We start from the raw sequence: 18017 nt of genomic DNA on the forward strand, positions 1-18017 counted from the left end.
TCTTAGCCTCTACAAACACCAAACACTAAATGTCTTAGTCCGCTATTTTAAACACTTAGATCACAGGATTTCTGAGATGAATTCTCATGGAAAGGCCAAGTTAGGCCTGAATGTCTCGGCAGATACTTAATTTCACTGTGGTCATAAGCTACTAGGGACAACAGATATTCCCCTTTGATAACATCATTACAGTTGTGTGGATATCTCCTCAGCTTTTTCACATCACAATTTTTTCTGTGAGACGATCCCTTGTCCTATGGCATTGATCCTCACACCATGATATGAACTACGGGGGCAATCCCAGGCAAGCTTCCGGTTAAGCACACCTATGAATGGGGGGCAATCCCAGGCAAGCTTCCGGTTAAGCACACCTATGAATGGGACTTTCGTAACTGCAACAAAACAAAAGGTGTGGAGAAACATGCTTCATTAGTTTTTTTTCCTGATTAGTGTCTACAGAAAATTATAACTCTTCCAAAAAAAATGTATATTTCCAGTAAGTTATACCTTCTGTGAGCAAAACGCGCAATGTGGGCACCCTATCAAAGATATTCACAAACATATTGTCTATGTCAAATTTCTCGAGAATCAAATTCTGTTTAAGCAAGCTCTCAAACATGTCAAAATACTCTCTGCATATAAACATGAGCAAATATAAGTTTTCAGGAAAATATAATGCATAGAAATCAAATATTTGCATGATGCAAGGAGAAGGTTCACAATTTCACATTATCATCTTCTGAAACATGACAAAAGCACATCTAAGTTTACAAGAAAATGTATTGCACAGAAATCAAATACATGCATGATGCAAGAAGATGGCTTACATTATCAGCTTCTCAAAAATATGAGTCATGTGCCCCCTTTCATCAAATAGCATTGTTTTTCCTTCATTATCAAACTAGACCTGGAATGATGATCCGACTTTTGCGATTACAAAGCGACCAAACCTTTTACCTTGGATGTAGAAGTCCAAATGTGGCACAACATTGTCATGTCGAAAGTTTCTTAGGTGATCAAAGATATCCAATGGCAGTCCCTCCCTCTTGTCAATAAGGACATCAGATGAGAATGAATGCATTTTATATTTTCCCTTATTCAGATTCAGACTATCTTCTTTCACTCTCTCATCAACAATTTGATTTGCACCCTTCACAAATACGGTTGACTGCATGCAGAGTAAAAGAAAAGAATAAGTGTAAACAAGAGCCATCAAATCCGTTAGGATTGGCTAAATCTGATCACAAATATTTTTAACCTTCTGATGTTACTCTCTACTTCTGGATCCATCCTGCTCAGTCTCTAGAAAGAATACACCTGCATGTTGTTGCAAATTCAAAACTACGAATTATGAAAACAGGGTTTTGAATTACCCGAAATTGTGAAATCTAAATGGACGAAACTAACTAGCATATTACTATGTAGTATGCTCAGTCAATAAGGCGTGTTATCCTCACCATAATGAAGATAGTGATGATTAACTGGAGGAAATGCCACCTGAGATTCATGTGCTGCAAGATTTTAATGTCTTGGGAGCATTAATGGACATGGTCCAACTTATTTAATTATGGTAAGTGCTTCAGTGGAAAATTTAAGGGTTGTGAGCTGCAAGCAATTCACGTGATTTACAATCAAACTCTTCCTAAGTTTAAGATGCGATGAATAAAATCTGCATGGAGTACCCTGTATGATTTCCCACTCAAAATTTCTCCAAAGCATCGAAGATACTGCTACTATTTGGCGTGATTCCCATTTCCTACGAACAAACAACTTCACGTGGGGTTTGGAGGAGGGTTGTAAGCGAAGAGCGGTGAGCCCCGCCTACCTAGGGTTAGGAGGAGGGTGGCAGCGTAGCGCGTACATACATGAGAGAAGGGAAGGAGGCGCGGAAGAATGGGAAGATCGCCGCTGGTCGACTATGGTAGCAGTCTAGCAAAGGGCGTGCAGCTGCCGTCTTCGTCCATTCGTCGGTGGCCTGCTCACTTGCTCCGCCTTCTTCCGCCGCTTGCTCCGATTGCCTCTGTTGCTGGTGGTCAGGACTCGAGCAACACAAAAGCAAGAGGGGAAAACTGCTTCTGCCAACAAAGGCGTCTCCGCTGGCTGGCGTGCGCCGATGCGTGGGTCCACTGCCTTTTTTTCAAGAAAATTGCAGGAGCACTGGTCAAGAAAGGAGAGCAGGTACAAAGTCATACATGTTCCATATTACAAAAAAAGTCTAATATTCTCATAAAGAAGTCTAATATTATTTTAAATCTACTATGATTTTTTTTTTGTTATTAGAACTATGCCACTACGCATTCCTGAAACCTGAGCCTCGGGATCAGAAAACGTCATAGCCTTGTGTGCCTAGTCAAAGTAGAATCACAAAGCTAAGAGAATAGAACTATAGACTGGTGATCTGGAATTTATGAATCACAAAGGAACAACAAAGTTCTTGCACATGGTCTCACATTTGTTCAAATTACACTCTGACCACAAATGCTAACAAAATTAATTGGCATACATACAGAACATTTTTCCAAAACTAGCACTGGATTAAAGAAAACAATTAACTCTGGAGAAGATGAAGTAGCTAGTCTATTATTGAACCACAGTTCCAGGCTTGTCATCCAAACAGGAATTGAATTGAGCTGCTTCCTAAGATTCAAAAAGCCAATTTCCGGGCATCCAAACGACATAATTGAAATAGTCCATTTCAATACCATGACTGATTTGGTATTGAACCCAATTCAAAGCCACATCCTCCAATATCAACATCCAAACTGAGCCTTACAGATTTTCCTCATTTGCGGTACAACTTTCTTGCATATACTCACAGCTTCTTTACATTGTCATAAATCTTACAACAATGACGTAGAAATGCAGATTTCCGTGCTTAAGAAAAAAGAAAACGGTAGCACACCCCATGGCATGCTCCCATGAAAGAATGAATCTCAGCAATGCACAGAATCCAAGAATTTACAGGAGAGAACAAATACCTCCCTCTCTATGACAAACAACCTGCTCGGGTTGTTGGCAAACGAACTTAAAAAACCAGTAACAATGTACAGGATGGACAATCTGTTCAAGGGCAAACTTGATTTTGCAGATTGCCATCCATCACTGTGTGCAAGGTTCTTCTCGAGTCTTGCTTTTCTCAGGCTCAGCTTACAGCTGACAGGTGCCAAAAAAAATGCACCTGCTACCTATGCCGTGCTTGGGAATCCTCAGAAGATATGCTGGAGTGAGGTGAGGGGTCGAGGCTCTCCGGCAACTCCAATTGTGTGGGTAATATGTTCAAGAAACTGCCTTCAGAAGTCTGGTCTTCACTATCAGCAGTCTCTGCACAGATACTCGTGAATGCAGTGTAAATGCTATGGAAAAAATTATCCACAAAAACTCACGAGAGTGTTAAGGATAGTTACCAAATAATGATTTGATGGTTGGTCGCTTTGGCTTGTTTTTCTTCTTCAGCTCAGCTGCAATATCAGAAAGAAAATAGTTCAAAAGGATGTGCAATGCAAAAATGTCACCCAAACTTTGGAAAACAAAGTGAAGGTGCAAAGATAGGATCTATTCCCAACCAATTCCTGGAAGTTCAGGATCATTCACTATTTCAAAGTTCTTGTAGGTATATCCAACAAAGTTCACATCCTTGGAAGAAAGCATCTGCACAAATTAACAATCAATCAGTCACCATATCCAAACTCCAAAGATGCAAGACATTTAATTTTAGGTGCAGTTTGTGATTCTTGTGATATATAAAAAAAAACTATGAGAATAATTTATTTCTGGAAAAATCTGCATTTCAGACTATGAAAGCAAAACCCTAAGACTCAAATCTTGATATCACCTCAAAAGGGGGGGGGGGGGTCTTGACATTGAACTGCTTAAACTTTGGTCAGGGAAAAAAACACTAAAGATTGTAGTCTTTGTGAAAGATTGACAATATAAGAAAATGTATTCCAAGAATCTCGAAAACATTACCTTTCTCCAAGGGCCCGCCTTTGATGAAGTTTGCATCGGAGGAGCAGTCTGTAAAAAATAACAAAATGCATAAATGCAAGTACTCAACAGACAACAGCCACTGGATACAAGACTACAATAGGGGTCAAGAACTAAATATTTTATACACCACCCTAGCTGCCACTTTTCACTGTCATGCGGTACACTGTCTCCGCAATATCATCTAAGCAAGCCGAATGCAGAACAAAATCTATTGCAATTATACTAGGCTCAACTGTACAAATAAAGAATAGCTCAGGATAGAAGGAAATGTGCAAACTTCCAGACCATTTCATTCTGTGAATTGCTCAATGATTACCTTTTGCACCGTCAGACAAAACACAATAGAAGAATAGAACCTCACCTCTTCAAACTTTTCAAAGTTCTGTGTGTCCAATTCATCATTAACCTCAGGAATGAAAGCTGCTTCCATTTGATACAGTTTCTCCCACTCAACAGTTCCAAACCATGGATGTGCCTGCATGAACACATTGCGCCATACTGCTATCGATTGCGAAATATTCAAAAGTACGTAGCACAACAAATCGACTGAATATTGCTCACCTTTATCTCATGTGCACCTTTTGTGCCAAGTCTCTGATCCACATTGCACAATAACTTGCCGATGAGATCTTTAGCTTCTGGTGAAAGTCTGGCCTCTTCAGGGAATTTTAGATGACTTCTCCAATTCACTATCTGCAAAATTGCATTCATGCAGTGTCCAAGAACTCAAAAGCAAAAGCACAATTTCACAAGGACATGACTTAGCACTACGCAACACTTAAATAATTGGCATAGAAACAGCACATAAGCTTACCTTCCTGCATGTTGACATTGGATCTTCAGAATAAAATGGAGGATATCCAACTAACATTTCATACATTATGGCACCAAGTGACCACCTATGAAAAGTTCATGTAAGAAGAATGGACACCATTGGAAGCTAATGCACAAATTCAAATCAAAACTAACCAGTCACATTCCACCCCATATCCTTTCTTCAAAAGTACCTCAGGTGCAATGTAATCAGGCGTACCAACAGTAGAGTAAGCCTGTTAATCATAAAATCATGTACATAAATACAGAAGTCGAGAATAAAAAAAACGAGCATGAGTTTTAAGCAAATGACCACTCCGAGTCATTCCGTATGTAATTTACTGAGGAATACATTTCATCTTAGAGGGGGGGGGGGTCAATTTTTCCATGTCTCTACGCAACCTGCTCAAAGTTTGAAGACAATAACATCTTGAATTTTTTCACATTTCCCTAATACAATCGTGCTTCACATATATAATATAGTCAGTATGCCGAGATTATGACTTCTTATAGCCAAAATAGTTCATTAGTGCTCTTTATAACTACTAGCCTATCCCAACAGGCTTCATTGTTGCCGTAATAGTGCTCTTTATAGCCAAGTCATGTAAGAAAGGTCAATGTAAGGTATTAGTCTGAAGCTTGCCTACTATAAGCTATGCACACACATATACAAGTACATAAGAAAGCCCCTGCTTAGAACAAAATTTGTGCTGACAAGCAGATTAAAGTGGCAGCCGAAACTCGTGTTTCTGTATCTACCATGAAATGACAGGAGTCAAATGCTTTTATAGCTAAGCACCTACCAACATCCGTCTATTCTTCTGCCAATGCATTAGTTGTTCCTGTTGTGTCTGCCTGGGGCCAGTAGAATTACTTGATTGTTTATCACCATCTGATGATGGATTGGTGCTCTTCCCTGCTGCATAGTCAAGGTCACTAAGATTTGGAAAGCTACTGCTATCTAGAGGTTTACATAAGCCGAAATCTGAAAGCTTCAAGTGTCCACATCGATCTAGCAACAAATTGTCAGGCTTGATATCCCTGGAAAGGTAAAACAACAATTGAATAACAAATCATGATTTGCTAGAGTGATTCTTCTTATTGAATATTACCTATGAATATAGCTGTGCTTGTGACTGCAACATAAATGGATTCATCCTCAGTCAGTGTGTCCTTGCGCATGAGTAAAGTCATCATGTCACCACCAGGAAGGTACTCCATAATGAGGTACAGAAACTCATCATCTTGAAATGAGCAGTAGAGCTTAACAATATAAGCACTATCGACCTCTGCAAGGAGGTTCCTTTCAGCTCTCACATGCTCAACCTAAAAATAACACATTAGAAAAAGAAAAGCTGCTGGATAACCTGGAAGAGTTACTAGTTTTAACATCAGAGAGTACCTGGCCTCTTCGTAACATTTCATACTTCTTTAGCTTTTTCATTGCATATACATTGGATGTAGCCTTTTCTCTACAAAGTCTCACCTGCAAAATACCAGTGTGGAGTGATAGTATAGAAGCAGAATGCTTACTTCATTGCTAGCCCAAAGGGGCATATTTATACCGGTACAAGTCCTGAAGTGGTAAAAACTAAGTTGACTACTGCTACTTCTGCTGTGGACAGCAGATATACTTGCTAGTTAAGGAAACTACATGTCACTGCTGACCTCATATACTAATATAGGTCATGGGTGACATCACAGGATTATATGTGCAGCTTATACAATGCTGCTAGTGCCTTAAGCTAAGACTTACTATCAATCACCCCCTAAGTCTTGGCTTCTTCTAGTTTTGCAATTTTGATCATGCCAATTTTGCTGCGTAGCTCTTCAAATTGGATCCTTCCCAATGCCTTGGTTAGGATGTCAGCTAGCTGATCTTTAGTGTTGATGTAGCTCACCCTTGTCTTCCCTTGATCAACACAGTCCCTGATGAAGTGGTATCTTGTGTCGATGTGTTTGCTGCGCTCATGGAAGACAGGATTCTTGCACAGCTCGATTGCTGCTTTGTTGTCCATCCTTAGCTCAAAGGGAGCAGGTTCTTCATCTTGGAGCTCCCCAAGCAGCCTTGACAGCCAAATGCCTTGGCAGGCAGCAGATGTGGCTGCAATGTACTCTGCCTCACATGAGGAGAGTGCCACAACTCGCTGTTTCAGTGAGTACCAGCTGATAGGACAGCTGCCGAGGAAGAAGATGCAGCCACTCGTGCTCTTGCGAGTGTCAATGTCACCAGCCATATCACTATCAATGTAGCCGACCAGCTTCATGTTCTTCTTTTCTTCTTCCTTCTTGTACTGGAGCCCATAGGACAGAGTTCCTGCTAGGTAGCGCAGAATGCGCTTTACAGCAGCAAGGTGCTCTGCTGTTGGGGCTTCCATGAAGCGACTGACATAGCCCACAGCAAAGCTGATGTCAGGTCGAGTGTGTGTGAGGTAGCGCAGGCTCCCCACAATGCTTCTATACAAGGTTGCATCTGCTGCAGGTGCTGAGCTAACCTTGCTCAGCTTGAACCGTGGCTCCATGGGCACTATGCAGGGATTGCAGCCTTGCATTCCACCAGCAGTGAGGATCTTGGCAGCATAGGCAGACTGAGATAGGGTGATCTTGTCCTTCTCCTGTTTCACTTCAATGCCAAGGTAGAAGGAGAGCAGTCCCAAGTCACTCATCTTGAATTTTGCCTTCATCTCTGCCTTGAATCTTTCAATCTCCTTTGGATTGCTGCCGGTAATGATGAGATCATCCACATAGACCCCTATTAGGAGCCTTTGATCTCTGCAGCCACGTGTGTATATGCCATGTTTAGAGGCACACTGCTTGAAACCGAGTTCCAGCAGGCTGGCATCAAGTTTGATGTTCCATGCGCGTGGTGCTTGGCGTAGGCCATACAAGGCCTTGTCCAGCCGATAGACAAGGTGTTCCTTGCCTTTGATGGTGAAGCCCGGCGGCTGCTCGACATAGACCTCTTCTCGGAGCTCGCCATTGAGGAAAGCCGACTTGATGTCGAGGTGGTGGAGTAACCAGCCGGCGTGTGCAGCTGTAGCGACCAAGAGCCGAACAGACTCAAGTCGGGCTACCGGCGCAAACACTTCATCGAAGTCAATGCCGGCGCGCTGCACATATCCCTTGGCGACGAGCCGGGCCTTGTGGCAAACAATGTTGCCAGCAGCGTCCTTCTTCACCTTGCAAACCCACCGGAGCCCAATTGGCCGATGTCCTGGTGGGAGTTCAACAAGCCGCCATGTCTTGTTCTCCTTGACTGCCCTGATTTCTTCATTCATTGCTTGCTGCCACTCCAACTTCTTCTCTGCTTCAGCAAAGGATGCAGGTTCCAGTGATGAAATCATGTGCAGCTCACCTTCAGCCAGCTCACGCTCCGCCATGCCCGGCAGTAGTGCGTCATCGCCGAGGACATTGTCCAGGCGGCGGAAGCGCACAGGCGTGTCGCTGTGCTCTGCATCAAGCTGGTCTTCAGCATAAGGTGGTGGTGTGGCGAATTCCACCGGAGCTTGTTCTCCAGTAGGTGCTGCAGATGGCGCTGGTGGTGGTGTATGAGCTGTTTGCTCTGCACCCCCATCAGTTGGAGTCGGTGATGCTGCTGCTATTGGTGTTGGAGCAGCAGGTGCTGGAGCATTATACAGCATGGTGGTTGACTCGACGGTGAACTCTTGGGTTCGCCACTCGCCATCTGCTGATTCTTCCACCTTGCTCCAGTCCCAGCCTCTCTTCTCGTCGAACACCACGTCTCTCGTGATGTGGACGCGCTGGGACACAGGGTCAAACACCCTGTATGCCTTGGTTCCAGCTTCGTAGCCGATGAAGACAACAGCAGTGCTGCGATCTTCCAGCTTGGACTGATGAGGCCGCGTCTTCTTCATGAACGCCAAGCACCCGAAGGTGCGGAGAAAGCTTACGGCCGGCTTCTTGCCGTACCATGCCTCATATGGCGTTTTGCCATTGAGCGCTTTGGTTGGCGCTCGGTTCAAGAGGAACACGGCTGTTGACACGGCTTCTCCCCAAAACTTGGCGGGCATGCTGCGTTGCTTGAGCAGGCTGCGCGCTGTCGCCATGACGGTCTGATTGCGCCGCTCCACAACGCCATTCTGCTGCGGCGAGTATGGCGCCGAGTGATGGCGCTGCACCCCCTTCGCCGCGCAGTAGTCACCAAACTCGAGGGAGGTGAACTCCCCACCATAGTCAGTGCGTAGGATCTTCAATTTCCTCCCGCTTTCAAGTTCTGCTGCAGCCTGGAACCTTTCTATGGCTGCTGGTGCATCGCTCTTTGCTTCCAGTAGAAGCAGCCACATGAAACGGCTATAATCGTCGACCAGCAGCAAGAAATACTTCTTGCCGCCGGGAGTTGCAGGCGTGACGGGGCCACAGATGTCGCCATGAACCAAGTCGAGGGCGTGCTCAGCGCGGAACTTCGCCTGAGCAGGGAATGGCGTCCGCTTCTGCTTGGTGAGGACGCAAGTGTCGCAGAACTAATCTGCGTGCTCGATCGCTGGCAGGCCGTAGACCATCTGCTTCTTCGCCAACTGCTGCAGGGCGTTGAAGTTGATGTGGCCGAAGCGTTCGTGCCACTTCCAGGCGTTGTCGTCAGCGCGGGCAGCAAGGGATAGAGGCCTGTCGATGTCGAGGTGCAGGGTGTAGAGCCGATTGCAGCCCCGCTCGATCCTGGCCAGTAGCCGCTGATGCTGATCCCAAATGCGCATGACCCCACGCTTGATCTCCACCGTGGCATCACTCTCATCAAGCTGCCCAACACTGATGAGGTTGCTCTTCAGGCGCGGGATTAAGTAGACGCCTGTCAGAGCTTGCTGCTCGCCGCTGGAGGTGGAGAAGACGACCGTGCCTTGGCCCTCAATGGTCACCAGCGAACCATCGCCAAAGCGGACCGTGCCGGTGATGTTTTGGTCAAGTTCGGAGAAGACATCTCGCCGGCCAGTCATGTGGTTTGTTGCGCCGGTATCGAGGTACCACTGATCAGCATGACGGTTGCCATCAGAGTTGAGGTGGAGTTGGGCGCGTGGTTCCTCCAGATGGATTTTGAACAGAGCAGGGGTGCTCTGTTTTGGTGAAGCAGCGTCCGCCTCCTCTGTTTTGGAACAGCAGAGCAAAGTGCTCTGTTTCAGCGGTGCGCAGACCTCTGCCATGAGCAGGGCTGGGCCATCATCTTCCTCTTCGACAAGATTGGCCCGTTCCCGGCGAGGCTTGCGGCAATCCTTGGCCCAATGGCCGTATTTGCCGCAGTTGAGGCACCGATAGGACTGCCTCTGATCGCGAGGTGGATCGCGAGAGGAATCGCGGCAGGGCGCCCTGTAGCCTCCTGAGCCACCTTGCTTCTTTTGCTTGCGTGGCGGTCTGTGATGGCCGGTGTGGGTGGTCCTGCAGCCTCCAACAGAAGACCCCTCGCCGGAGTTGCGTTCCTTCCAGCGTGCCTCCCACTGCTCCTCAGTGAGGTACAGCTTGCCTCCCGCTTGAGGTTAGGTTGTTCCACCGAGGAAGAGGTTGCTGCAGGGCGCTCATCCACCATCTTCAAGCGCCCGGTCACCTCCTCAATGGTGAGTGAGTCGGTGTCAAGTAGCGTAATGATAGACAGGGCTATCTGCGCATACTTGTCTGGAACCACTCGAAGCAGCTTCTCGACGGCGTTCTGCTCCGAGACTTGCTCACCATAAATGGAGAGCGAGCTCATCATCCCGGAGAGGCGTAGGGCGAAGTCGTCAACCTGCTCGCCGTCGCGGAAGGAGAGCAGCTCCCAATCGCGGCGGAGGCGCTGCAGGGTCATCTTCCTTGCACGATCAGAGCCAACATGGATTGACTTGATCGCCTCCCAAGCTTCCTTCGCTGTGCGCTTGCTGGCCAGCGGCCGAATCATCTCCGCCGGCACAGCAAAGAGGATGGCGTCTACAGCCATCCGGTCTTCCTGTCGGTCAGCATCACCATGCTCCACCGCATCCCATAACCCTCTGGCCTCCAGCTTCACCCGCATCAAGAGGCTCCAGTCCTCATAGTTTGTGCGAGTGAGCTGCGGGTAAGGGGTGCTGCTGGCTTCCTTCACGACAAGCTGGACAACCACCTCTTTGGTCTGTCTCTGCGTTCTGCCACGCCGGTGTGGTGGAGAAGGGGAACGGCGGCGATAGGTGCGGAACCGGACATCGCCTGGAGCTGAAGTCATGGCTCCTCACTCTCTCAGCAGCAAGACAGGGAAGAAAGCAACACGGCAAGGAGCACAGGTCTCTCAGAATTTTTTTAGCTCTGGTGCCAAATGATAGTATAGAAGCAGAATCATAGTCACAAAGTTCCTGGGTCGACCGGGTCGAGGAACGGGGTCGAGGGTCGAGGGTCGTCACTTTATAAAATTGTGGTACGAAGGGGGTATACCTCTATGGAACGATAAATTATTATGTGGAACGCAACTCTGATTCATCCGGGTCGATATCTTCGGGTCGATGCGTCTTTAAAAAGACAAAAACTATATATATATGTGCTACTAATGAAGAAACTAATCTGCACAAGCATATAAGAAACATACAAAATAGTACATCTAGATCATACTACACGTACTCAGCTTATTATCTAACAAAAACCACATCAATCCTCTATCAATAACATTCTTATCCCAATTAAATCTGCTAGCAATGGGGCTACGACCCATTTCAAACCGGGACGCGATCCAACCTTGAATGGGACACTGACCCTCTTTGACCCCGACCCTCGAATCGGAACGGCGTTCCCGGGTCGTGGGACGAGGCATCGACCCCGAATTCTGTGACTATGAGCAGAATGCTTACTTCATTGCTAGCCCAAAGGGGCATATTTATACTGGTACAAGTCCTGAAGTGGTAAAAACTAAGTTGACTACTGCTACTTCTGCTGTGGACAGCAGATATACTTGCTAGTTAAGGAAACTACATGTCACTGCTGACCTCATATACTAATATAGGTCATGGGTGACATCACAGGATTATATGTGCAGCTTATACAATGCTGCTAGTGCCTTAAGCTAAGACTTACTCATCATGGAGTATAAACAGGAGGTAAGCAGAAGGCGAACACAGAAAACATTATGGTCTCTAAAGCAATTGAGAAATTTCCTGCATGTACTAACTCAGATCTCTCAAGGTATTGAGTAAACTGATGTTTATTACAAAAATGGCAAGTCAAAAACTCAAAATATTTGTTACCTCCCCAAATGCACCTCTCCCAATGATGGTCAGCAATTCAAAATCATCAACACCCATTTTATGCCTTCGTAGGCGCATGTATTCTGTCTCCTTTTTTTCTAAATCTTTCATGATACGGTTTTGCTCCTCTTCAGATACATCAGCATCTGCTAGCTTCTTCTCCAACATCCAACGCCTAAAATATAAGTTGATGTTAAATTGGGTAGTAGAAAACATAGCAGGAACTCAACAATATAAGTCATGCTAGAAGCATGATCCAAAAACAATATATATCAGTTTAGTAAGGCCTGCGGCATTCCTAAAGAAAATGAGCAGCCAAGCATAAAATATGGCAAGAGAGAAATGTAAACACCCAACTACCCTCTTGCCCCTACAAGACTTCAGAGCTAAGACCGTTTGAAGATGGGACACCTTAATTTCAGAAGGAGACTTCAGGTTGTACTCCCATAATCCAAATGAAAGCTATATCTTAGCAGTGCCCATGCAGACTAAAGGACATACTGAAAGGAATTTGGGCAAGCCTCAGCTATCAGCTAGTTAAAATTTATTTCCTTCTTCATGGGTGGGTGTTATCCTCAATTGCTCATTATTTCCCATCTGTATTTATCCGCATCAATATACATGCATGATACCTTCTATCGTATTGGCTTAATCTCTTTTTGCAGTCTAAGGAAAGATTTACAATTTGTAAGCTTTTGCAAGCAGGCGAAATATCAAATTATCAATAGGTCTACGTAACACCAGCTTTCCTAAAAAAGGGCATAGACAACCTAAAAACAGTAACGCTTGGCAATTGATAGAAGCTTGAGGCCAACTCCAGGTTGCACCACTAAACAATTAGATCGATTTGTCAGCACTTACAGTGAAGTCAATGTGACAAAATGACTATTAAAACTTGATACTACTTTTTAAGTACAGCAACATCTACTATTAGATAAAGCAGTGGAATTATGCGATATTTGGCGTTCTAGGATATAAAACTGGAGCTGATGTGCCCCTTCACCTCCTTCCACATTTGTATTGAAGACCCAGCTGTTTAAATCCTCTCCCTATTTTGCTCCCACAACACAATAGAAAAAACAACAATTTATTTGATGCTATGCACATTGTACCATGCCAAAATTGGAATCATTTTACTCGTCATGATCCTAAAAGCATCACATGCTTTCATTATTAATGACATATGCATGTAATTGAAAATATGCCCACCATGTTGTAGCGCGCCAAAATTCAATTCACAGACAATAGTAGTTCTATATAGCACATAGCTTACCTAGGGTAGCCCCCTAAGCTAACAATGGCGCTCTGTGCACTTGGTGCCTTGTGCATTTTAGAACAAAGCAGACAAACAGTCACGAAACCAAAAGAAGTTAGAGGTGTTAAGCATTCACCTTTCCTCCAAATTCTGTCCATGGGTGCAGCAATCTAGCCCAATATATCCAAAATAAGACAACTGCATCCTAAAATAAGCACATGCACTACAAGCACGAACACTCAATAGTCAACACTAGCTACAAGCGAGTACTTCATGGGCAAGTACAAGAGTAAATTTCCACAACAATGCATACAGTTTAAACCGATACTGGCACGTGATCACATACAAAATCTAAGAGCTCAATGATTCAATAGAAATCGAGCAAATGACATTAGTACATTCCCGCAACAATGCAGCCAGCTTAAACAACTAGTGGCGTACGATCGAAGGAAAAAAAATCAAAGAGCTCCACGGTTCTAGCAAAATCAAGCACAAATTCGCGCGCGCTGATCTGTTAACTCCGCACCGACACCCCTCGAATCACCCAGGGACACGCATTGCAATGTCCAAGCCGCGGAACCCGCGAGCGGGGCGGGAAGGGGCACTGGACTGAGCGGACTGACCTCTCCTCGCGCTCCCGGAGCGACTTCATCTGCGCCTTGTAGTGGTTCTCGATGTACTGCTTGGCCGCCGCCACCTTCTGCTTGGTGGCGCTGGACAGCGCCTCCTCCCCCGCCGCGGCCCCGGCCATCCTCGCGGAGCCGCCGGTGGGCGACGACGCCGCGGGCTTGCCGCCCCGGTCCCTGTCCTTGTCCCGCGGCTGCAGCTTCTGGAGCCAGCTCCGGGCGGAATCCATGCGGCGGGTGGCGCAGGGTTGTCGGCGGCGGGGCGGGATCGGATCAGCGCCGCGGAGGAGGCGCCACTGGCGGGGCCGGCTAGCGAGTGGGTGCGGGGTCCCGCCTGCGCCCCCCGCGTCCCCGCGGGATCTCCGGATCTGGTGGGTGTGCTAGGGTTCGGCGCGGGAGGCACGGGCACGAGCGCCCCGCGAGTTGCCCGGATAAAAATTTGCGCCCGGGGGAGACAAGTGGGCGCGCCGCTGCTGGCGGTGGTGGTGGCAGCTGCCTGGCTACTGCTGCTGCTGCTGGCTGCTGCGATTCGCGGCTGCTGCAGCAGGAGGCAGTGACAGCGGCGGCGGCGGCAGCAAAAGGGAGCACGCGGCGGCCACGTTGGCGGAGAGGGAACGGCCCGCCCCATTATTGCGACGTGCCGCGCTGTCTCGTAGACTCGTATCGTTATCGTAGCGTTCGAAAATTGAAAGACACAGGGCGCGTGTTTTTCGTGCTTAGCCCCCCGCGGTTATGTTCCTTTTCTTTACAGTACATCAAAATATTAGGCTCTGTTTATTCGAAGCTGTGCCAAACGGGTATTTTGTTGGCAGCTTCTTTTACGAAGCACCTGGTGAAGCTGTTTTCAACTTACACGGGAGAGGAAAAGCTGTAAATTATAGCATCGCCTAATTTCTCTTTAGACCCATGTTTTGCTAAACAATTTTGAAAACAGTTTCAGCTTCATCAGAGAACTGCTTCACCACCAAAACTACTTCAGGATCTATTATACGAGAAGCTCAAGCTATACCAAACCGGATCTTATTTATACCGTGATGGGGTAGAATCTTTGTAGTGAAGTATATTTCTGGCTTTATGAATCTAGAGTGATCACGGTAAAGATAAATGTTCTATTCTGTCGGCAGGTTTGTCAGTTAGCCAGTCAGTAGTGCTTTTCTGTCGCACTAAATTTGCATCAGTCACCAACCACCAGCTAGTCAGCAATAATTTTTTCTGATAACAAATCAGCACCAACTACCAGCCACAGCAAGCCAAACGGAGCGAAAGATCAAATGTAATTGTGGTATTAGTGCCAGCAATGAGAAATCGCGTGATATAACACATTTTAAAATGTTGAAGTCCTAAAACCGAGCACCACGGCACATTTTTCTCTAGGAGAGTAATTCTAAAGCATTTAGGCACGCCGAGCATGATTGTGTGTGATGCCAATTGATAGCGCATGTGCTCAAAAGGGCCCAATGATAGTAAGATTTGTTTAAAGCTCAATGAAACTTTAACATAGTTATGTTATTAGTTCAAAATTTTGTATTAATTTTTAAACTAAGATCTTATTTTGAAAAAATTGTATAAAATTTTAAATTAAAAAAGAATTAGAGGTGCATATAAAAATCACCAATTAATACCCCTACTTTAACTTTTGGGACACGGTTTTACCTTGCATCGGCGGTGATCTAAATGAAACTAACTCCGATTCAGTCCATTAGGGCAGTCCCAATGCAGACTCCACTCATAGAGTTTAAGCCTCAAAGACTCCATCACAAGAAATTATACTTACAAATACAAAGTGTGTTACTTTAGTTTATATGGCCCACTTGTCTCTCTCACATTCATTCTTGATTTGCGTGAAGACTTGGAGTCTAAATAAGACTTGGAGTCTTGATTTTTCTCTCTCTCTTCCATAAATATACTGTCACATAAGCAAAACACAATAAATAAGAGTCTTAGACTCCATGGTAGAGTCTAGGTTGGGACTGTCCTTATGATGCCACAGTTCAAACTTCACTTTAGATGGAAGGGGGTAAGAGCAACTCCAAGAGTGTAGCCAAATTCCACTCTTTATATTCCCATTTAGCTATTTATTTAGTTAAGATCATCTCTTTATATTTAGATGCACACCAACAGATTAGCCAAATCTCACTCTTTGTATAATGTTCCCCTTTACCCTTCCATTCAGCTTCTTCCCCGTGAAGAAGCACATCGGCGGCGGTGCTGTTGCTCATGACCAGAACGACCGGGACGGCCTGCGATTCCACATCCCTGTCATCCAGTTCCACCGCGGGAGCACGCTGGTGGGCGCACAGGACCCGTGCTGGTGATCCGGGCAGCCGTCGCACGAGGATGACGTCCCAGAGACCAGGAGACGTCGTAGAGCTGGTTGGGGAGGTCATTGATGGCGAAGCGGCAGTTGTAGAAGAGGAGGTTCTGGATGGCGGGCGGCGTCGAGGAGGTCGGGGAACTCGCGGACATCGTGCGCCCGCCACAACGGCGTCGAGGGGTACAAGCCCGCCATGGAGTGCACTGGGATTCTGGGAAAGGCGTATTGTTCATCGAGGCCGACGCGGACATCCGGCTCGAGCACTTCGAGGATGCGCTGCAGCCGCAGCTCCCGTGCCGCCGTGCCTCGACGAGAAGGACGACGGCGAGTGGCAGCAGTTGCCGGAAGCTAGTGGGAGAGGAGGGGGAGGGGTGCGGGGACCTGGATCAGGTGCAACTTAAGCGGTCGCACCATCCTGAGGGTCAGGAACGAATCCAAGGGCCACAGCGCGTTCCGGCCGAGGTCCGTCTCCCTCACCAGCCGCACCCGCCCGTCCAAGAGCCACTCCACCCTTTGCACCTTGACCGCGCGCGCGTCCCCGCCGCCCTTGCCGCCCCCTTCGTCCACGGCGAGGCCGCCCATGTCGTCGTCACGCAGCGAGACGAGGAACAGCTGGCCATCGCACTCCACCAGGTGCGTCTCCAAGACGCGCCTCCCGTCGTATGAGCCGTCCGCGCCGTCGCCTTCATCGACGCGCTCGAGCGGGATGACCGCGGGCGTATCCCCGTCGGCCTCGAGGACGCAGATCCGGGAGCCGAAGGCCACGTAGAACCGCCCGTTGTAGTGCTCGACGCCGGCGTAGCCGGGGGCCGCGGAGTCGAGCTGCGCCCACGCCCCGGCGGCGGAGCTGTAGTACGCGAGGGATGTCATCGGGAACCCGACCGCGACGCCGCCCACTCGGCCGCGGCGCCCGGGTCGGCGGACAGCACGACGGTGGTGACGTCGAGCCCCCTCCTGAAGAAGCCAATGGGCGGGAGGCGGATGCGCCGGCCGGTGACGGGATTGACGAGGACGACCGCCTTGGGGCTGACGCTGGGGTCGGAGAGCACGAGGTACCCGCGGGAGGAAGAGAGGTACTCGAGCCCCGCAGGCACGGCGGCGACGAAGGGCCGGAGGAGGCCGGCGCCGGGGGAGAGCCAGAAGGACGAGACGGCGGCGCCGCCGCGGCCGGAGCGGTCGGTGCGCGAGCCCACGAGCCAGGGCACGCGGGCGGGCGGCGGCGGCCCAGGCCGCGCAGACGGCGCAGAAGCGGACGCAGTCGGCGTCGGAGGGGAGGAGCGCAAAGACGGCGAGCAGCAGGTCCGCCAACAGCGAGGACCACCCCGTGCCGCCCCTGCCGCCGCCGCCCGCCATGGCACGCTCCCGTGGCAAAGAAGAAAATGGCGCCACCAGGGAGCGCCTTTTCCCTCCAACTTGCTTGTCTGCTGTGGACGTCCGTCTGGCTGTGGCCCTTGATTCGTTCCTGACGCTCAGGATGGTGCGACCGTATAGCGACTGCACCTGATCCAGGTCCAGGGTGCGGGAGGAGGAAGAGGAATGGCGAGTGCGACAGTTTGTGAAAAAAAGCTAGCGCGGGGTGTGGGATAGCGACCACGATACCGAACCAAGCAAGATAGAGAGGCTGTTGGACCCAGTTTTTATCCTAGTTTTGCTAATTTTACCTATCCAACTCATTTTGCAGAGGCTGTTGGAGTTGTCCTAAACATGAAAAAGAAGATTCCATGGTCCCTGGCAGGGGCGGATATGGGCCTAGGGCAACTAGGGCCGTGGCCCTAGGTCTTGCCCAAGATCCCTTTATTGTCTGTTTGGTTGCGGGTTGGGTGGGTTGGAGCCAC

General features: G+C 47.9%; 1 protein-coding gene and 2 pseudogenes across 1 annotated transcript; all 3 read right to left on the reverse strand.

The window, feature by feature from the left end:
* Positions 1-94: 94 nt before the first annotated feature.
* Positions 95-996, reverse strand: LOC120668041. Its single transcript, XM_039947999.1, has 4 exons — positions 958-996; positions 828-901; positions 508-632; positions 95-392 (listed from the first exon to the last, which is right to left on the reverse strand). The coding sequence occupies exons 1-4, from the start codon at positions 994-996 to the stop codon at positions 223-225; spliced, it is 408 nt and encodes a 135-aa protein (XP_039803933.1). The 3' UTR covers positions 95-222.
* Positions 997-2750: 1754 nt separating this feature from the next.
* On the reverse strand, positions 2751-14464 carry LOC120666895 (annotated as a pseudogene).
* A 2066-nt stretch (positions 14465-16530) lies between these two features.
* LOC120668042 lies at positions 16531-17535 on the reverse strand (annotated as a pseudogene).
* Between the last annotated feature and the right edge of the window lie 482 nt (positions 17536-18017).

This window comes from Panicum virgatum, chromosome 3N (genome assembly GCF_016808335.1).
Source record: "Panicum virgatum strain AP13 chromosome 3N, P.virgatum_v5, whole genome shotgun sequence".
NCBI lineage: Eukaryota > Viridiplantae > Streptophyta > Magnoliopsida > Poales > Poaceae > Panicum > Panicum virgatum.

What these genes read in the sequence shown, in the direction of transcription:
- LOC120668041 (XM_039947999.1), bottom strand. Translation starts at nt 996, where the DNA reads ATGACAATGTTGTGCCACATTTGGACTTCTACATCCAAG. An exon ending in TTTGGACTTCTACATCCAAG is followed by an intron (nt 902 to 957) that starts GTAAAAGGTTTG and finishes TTCCAGGTCTAG; the next exon opens with TTTGATAATGAAGGAAAAAC. An exon ending in GCGCGTTTTGCTCACAGAAG is followed by an intron (nt 393 to 507) that starts GTATAACTTACT and finishes GTTTTGTTGCAG; the next exon opens with TTACGAAAGTCCCATTCATA.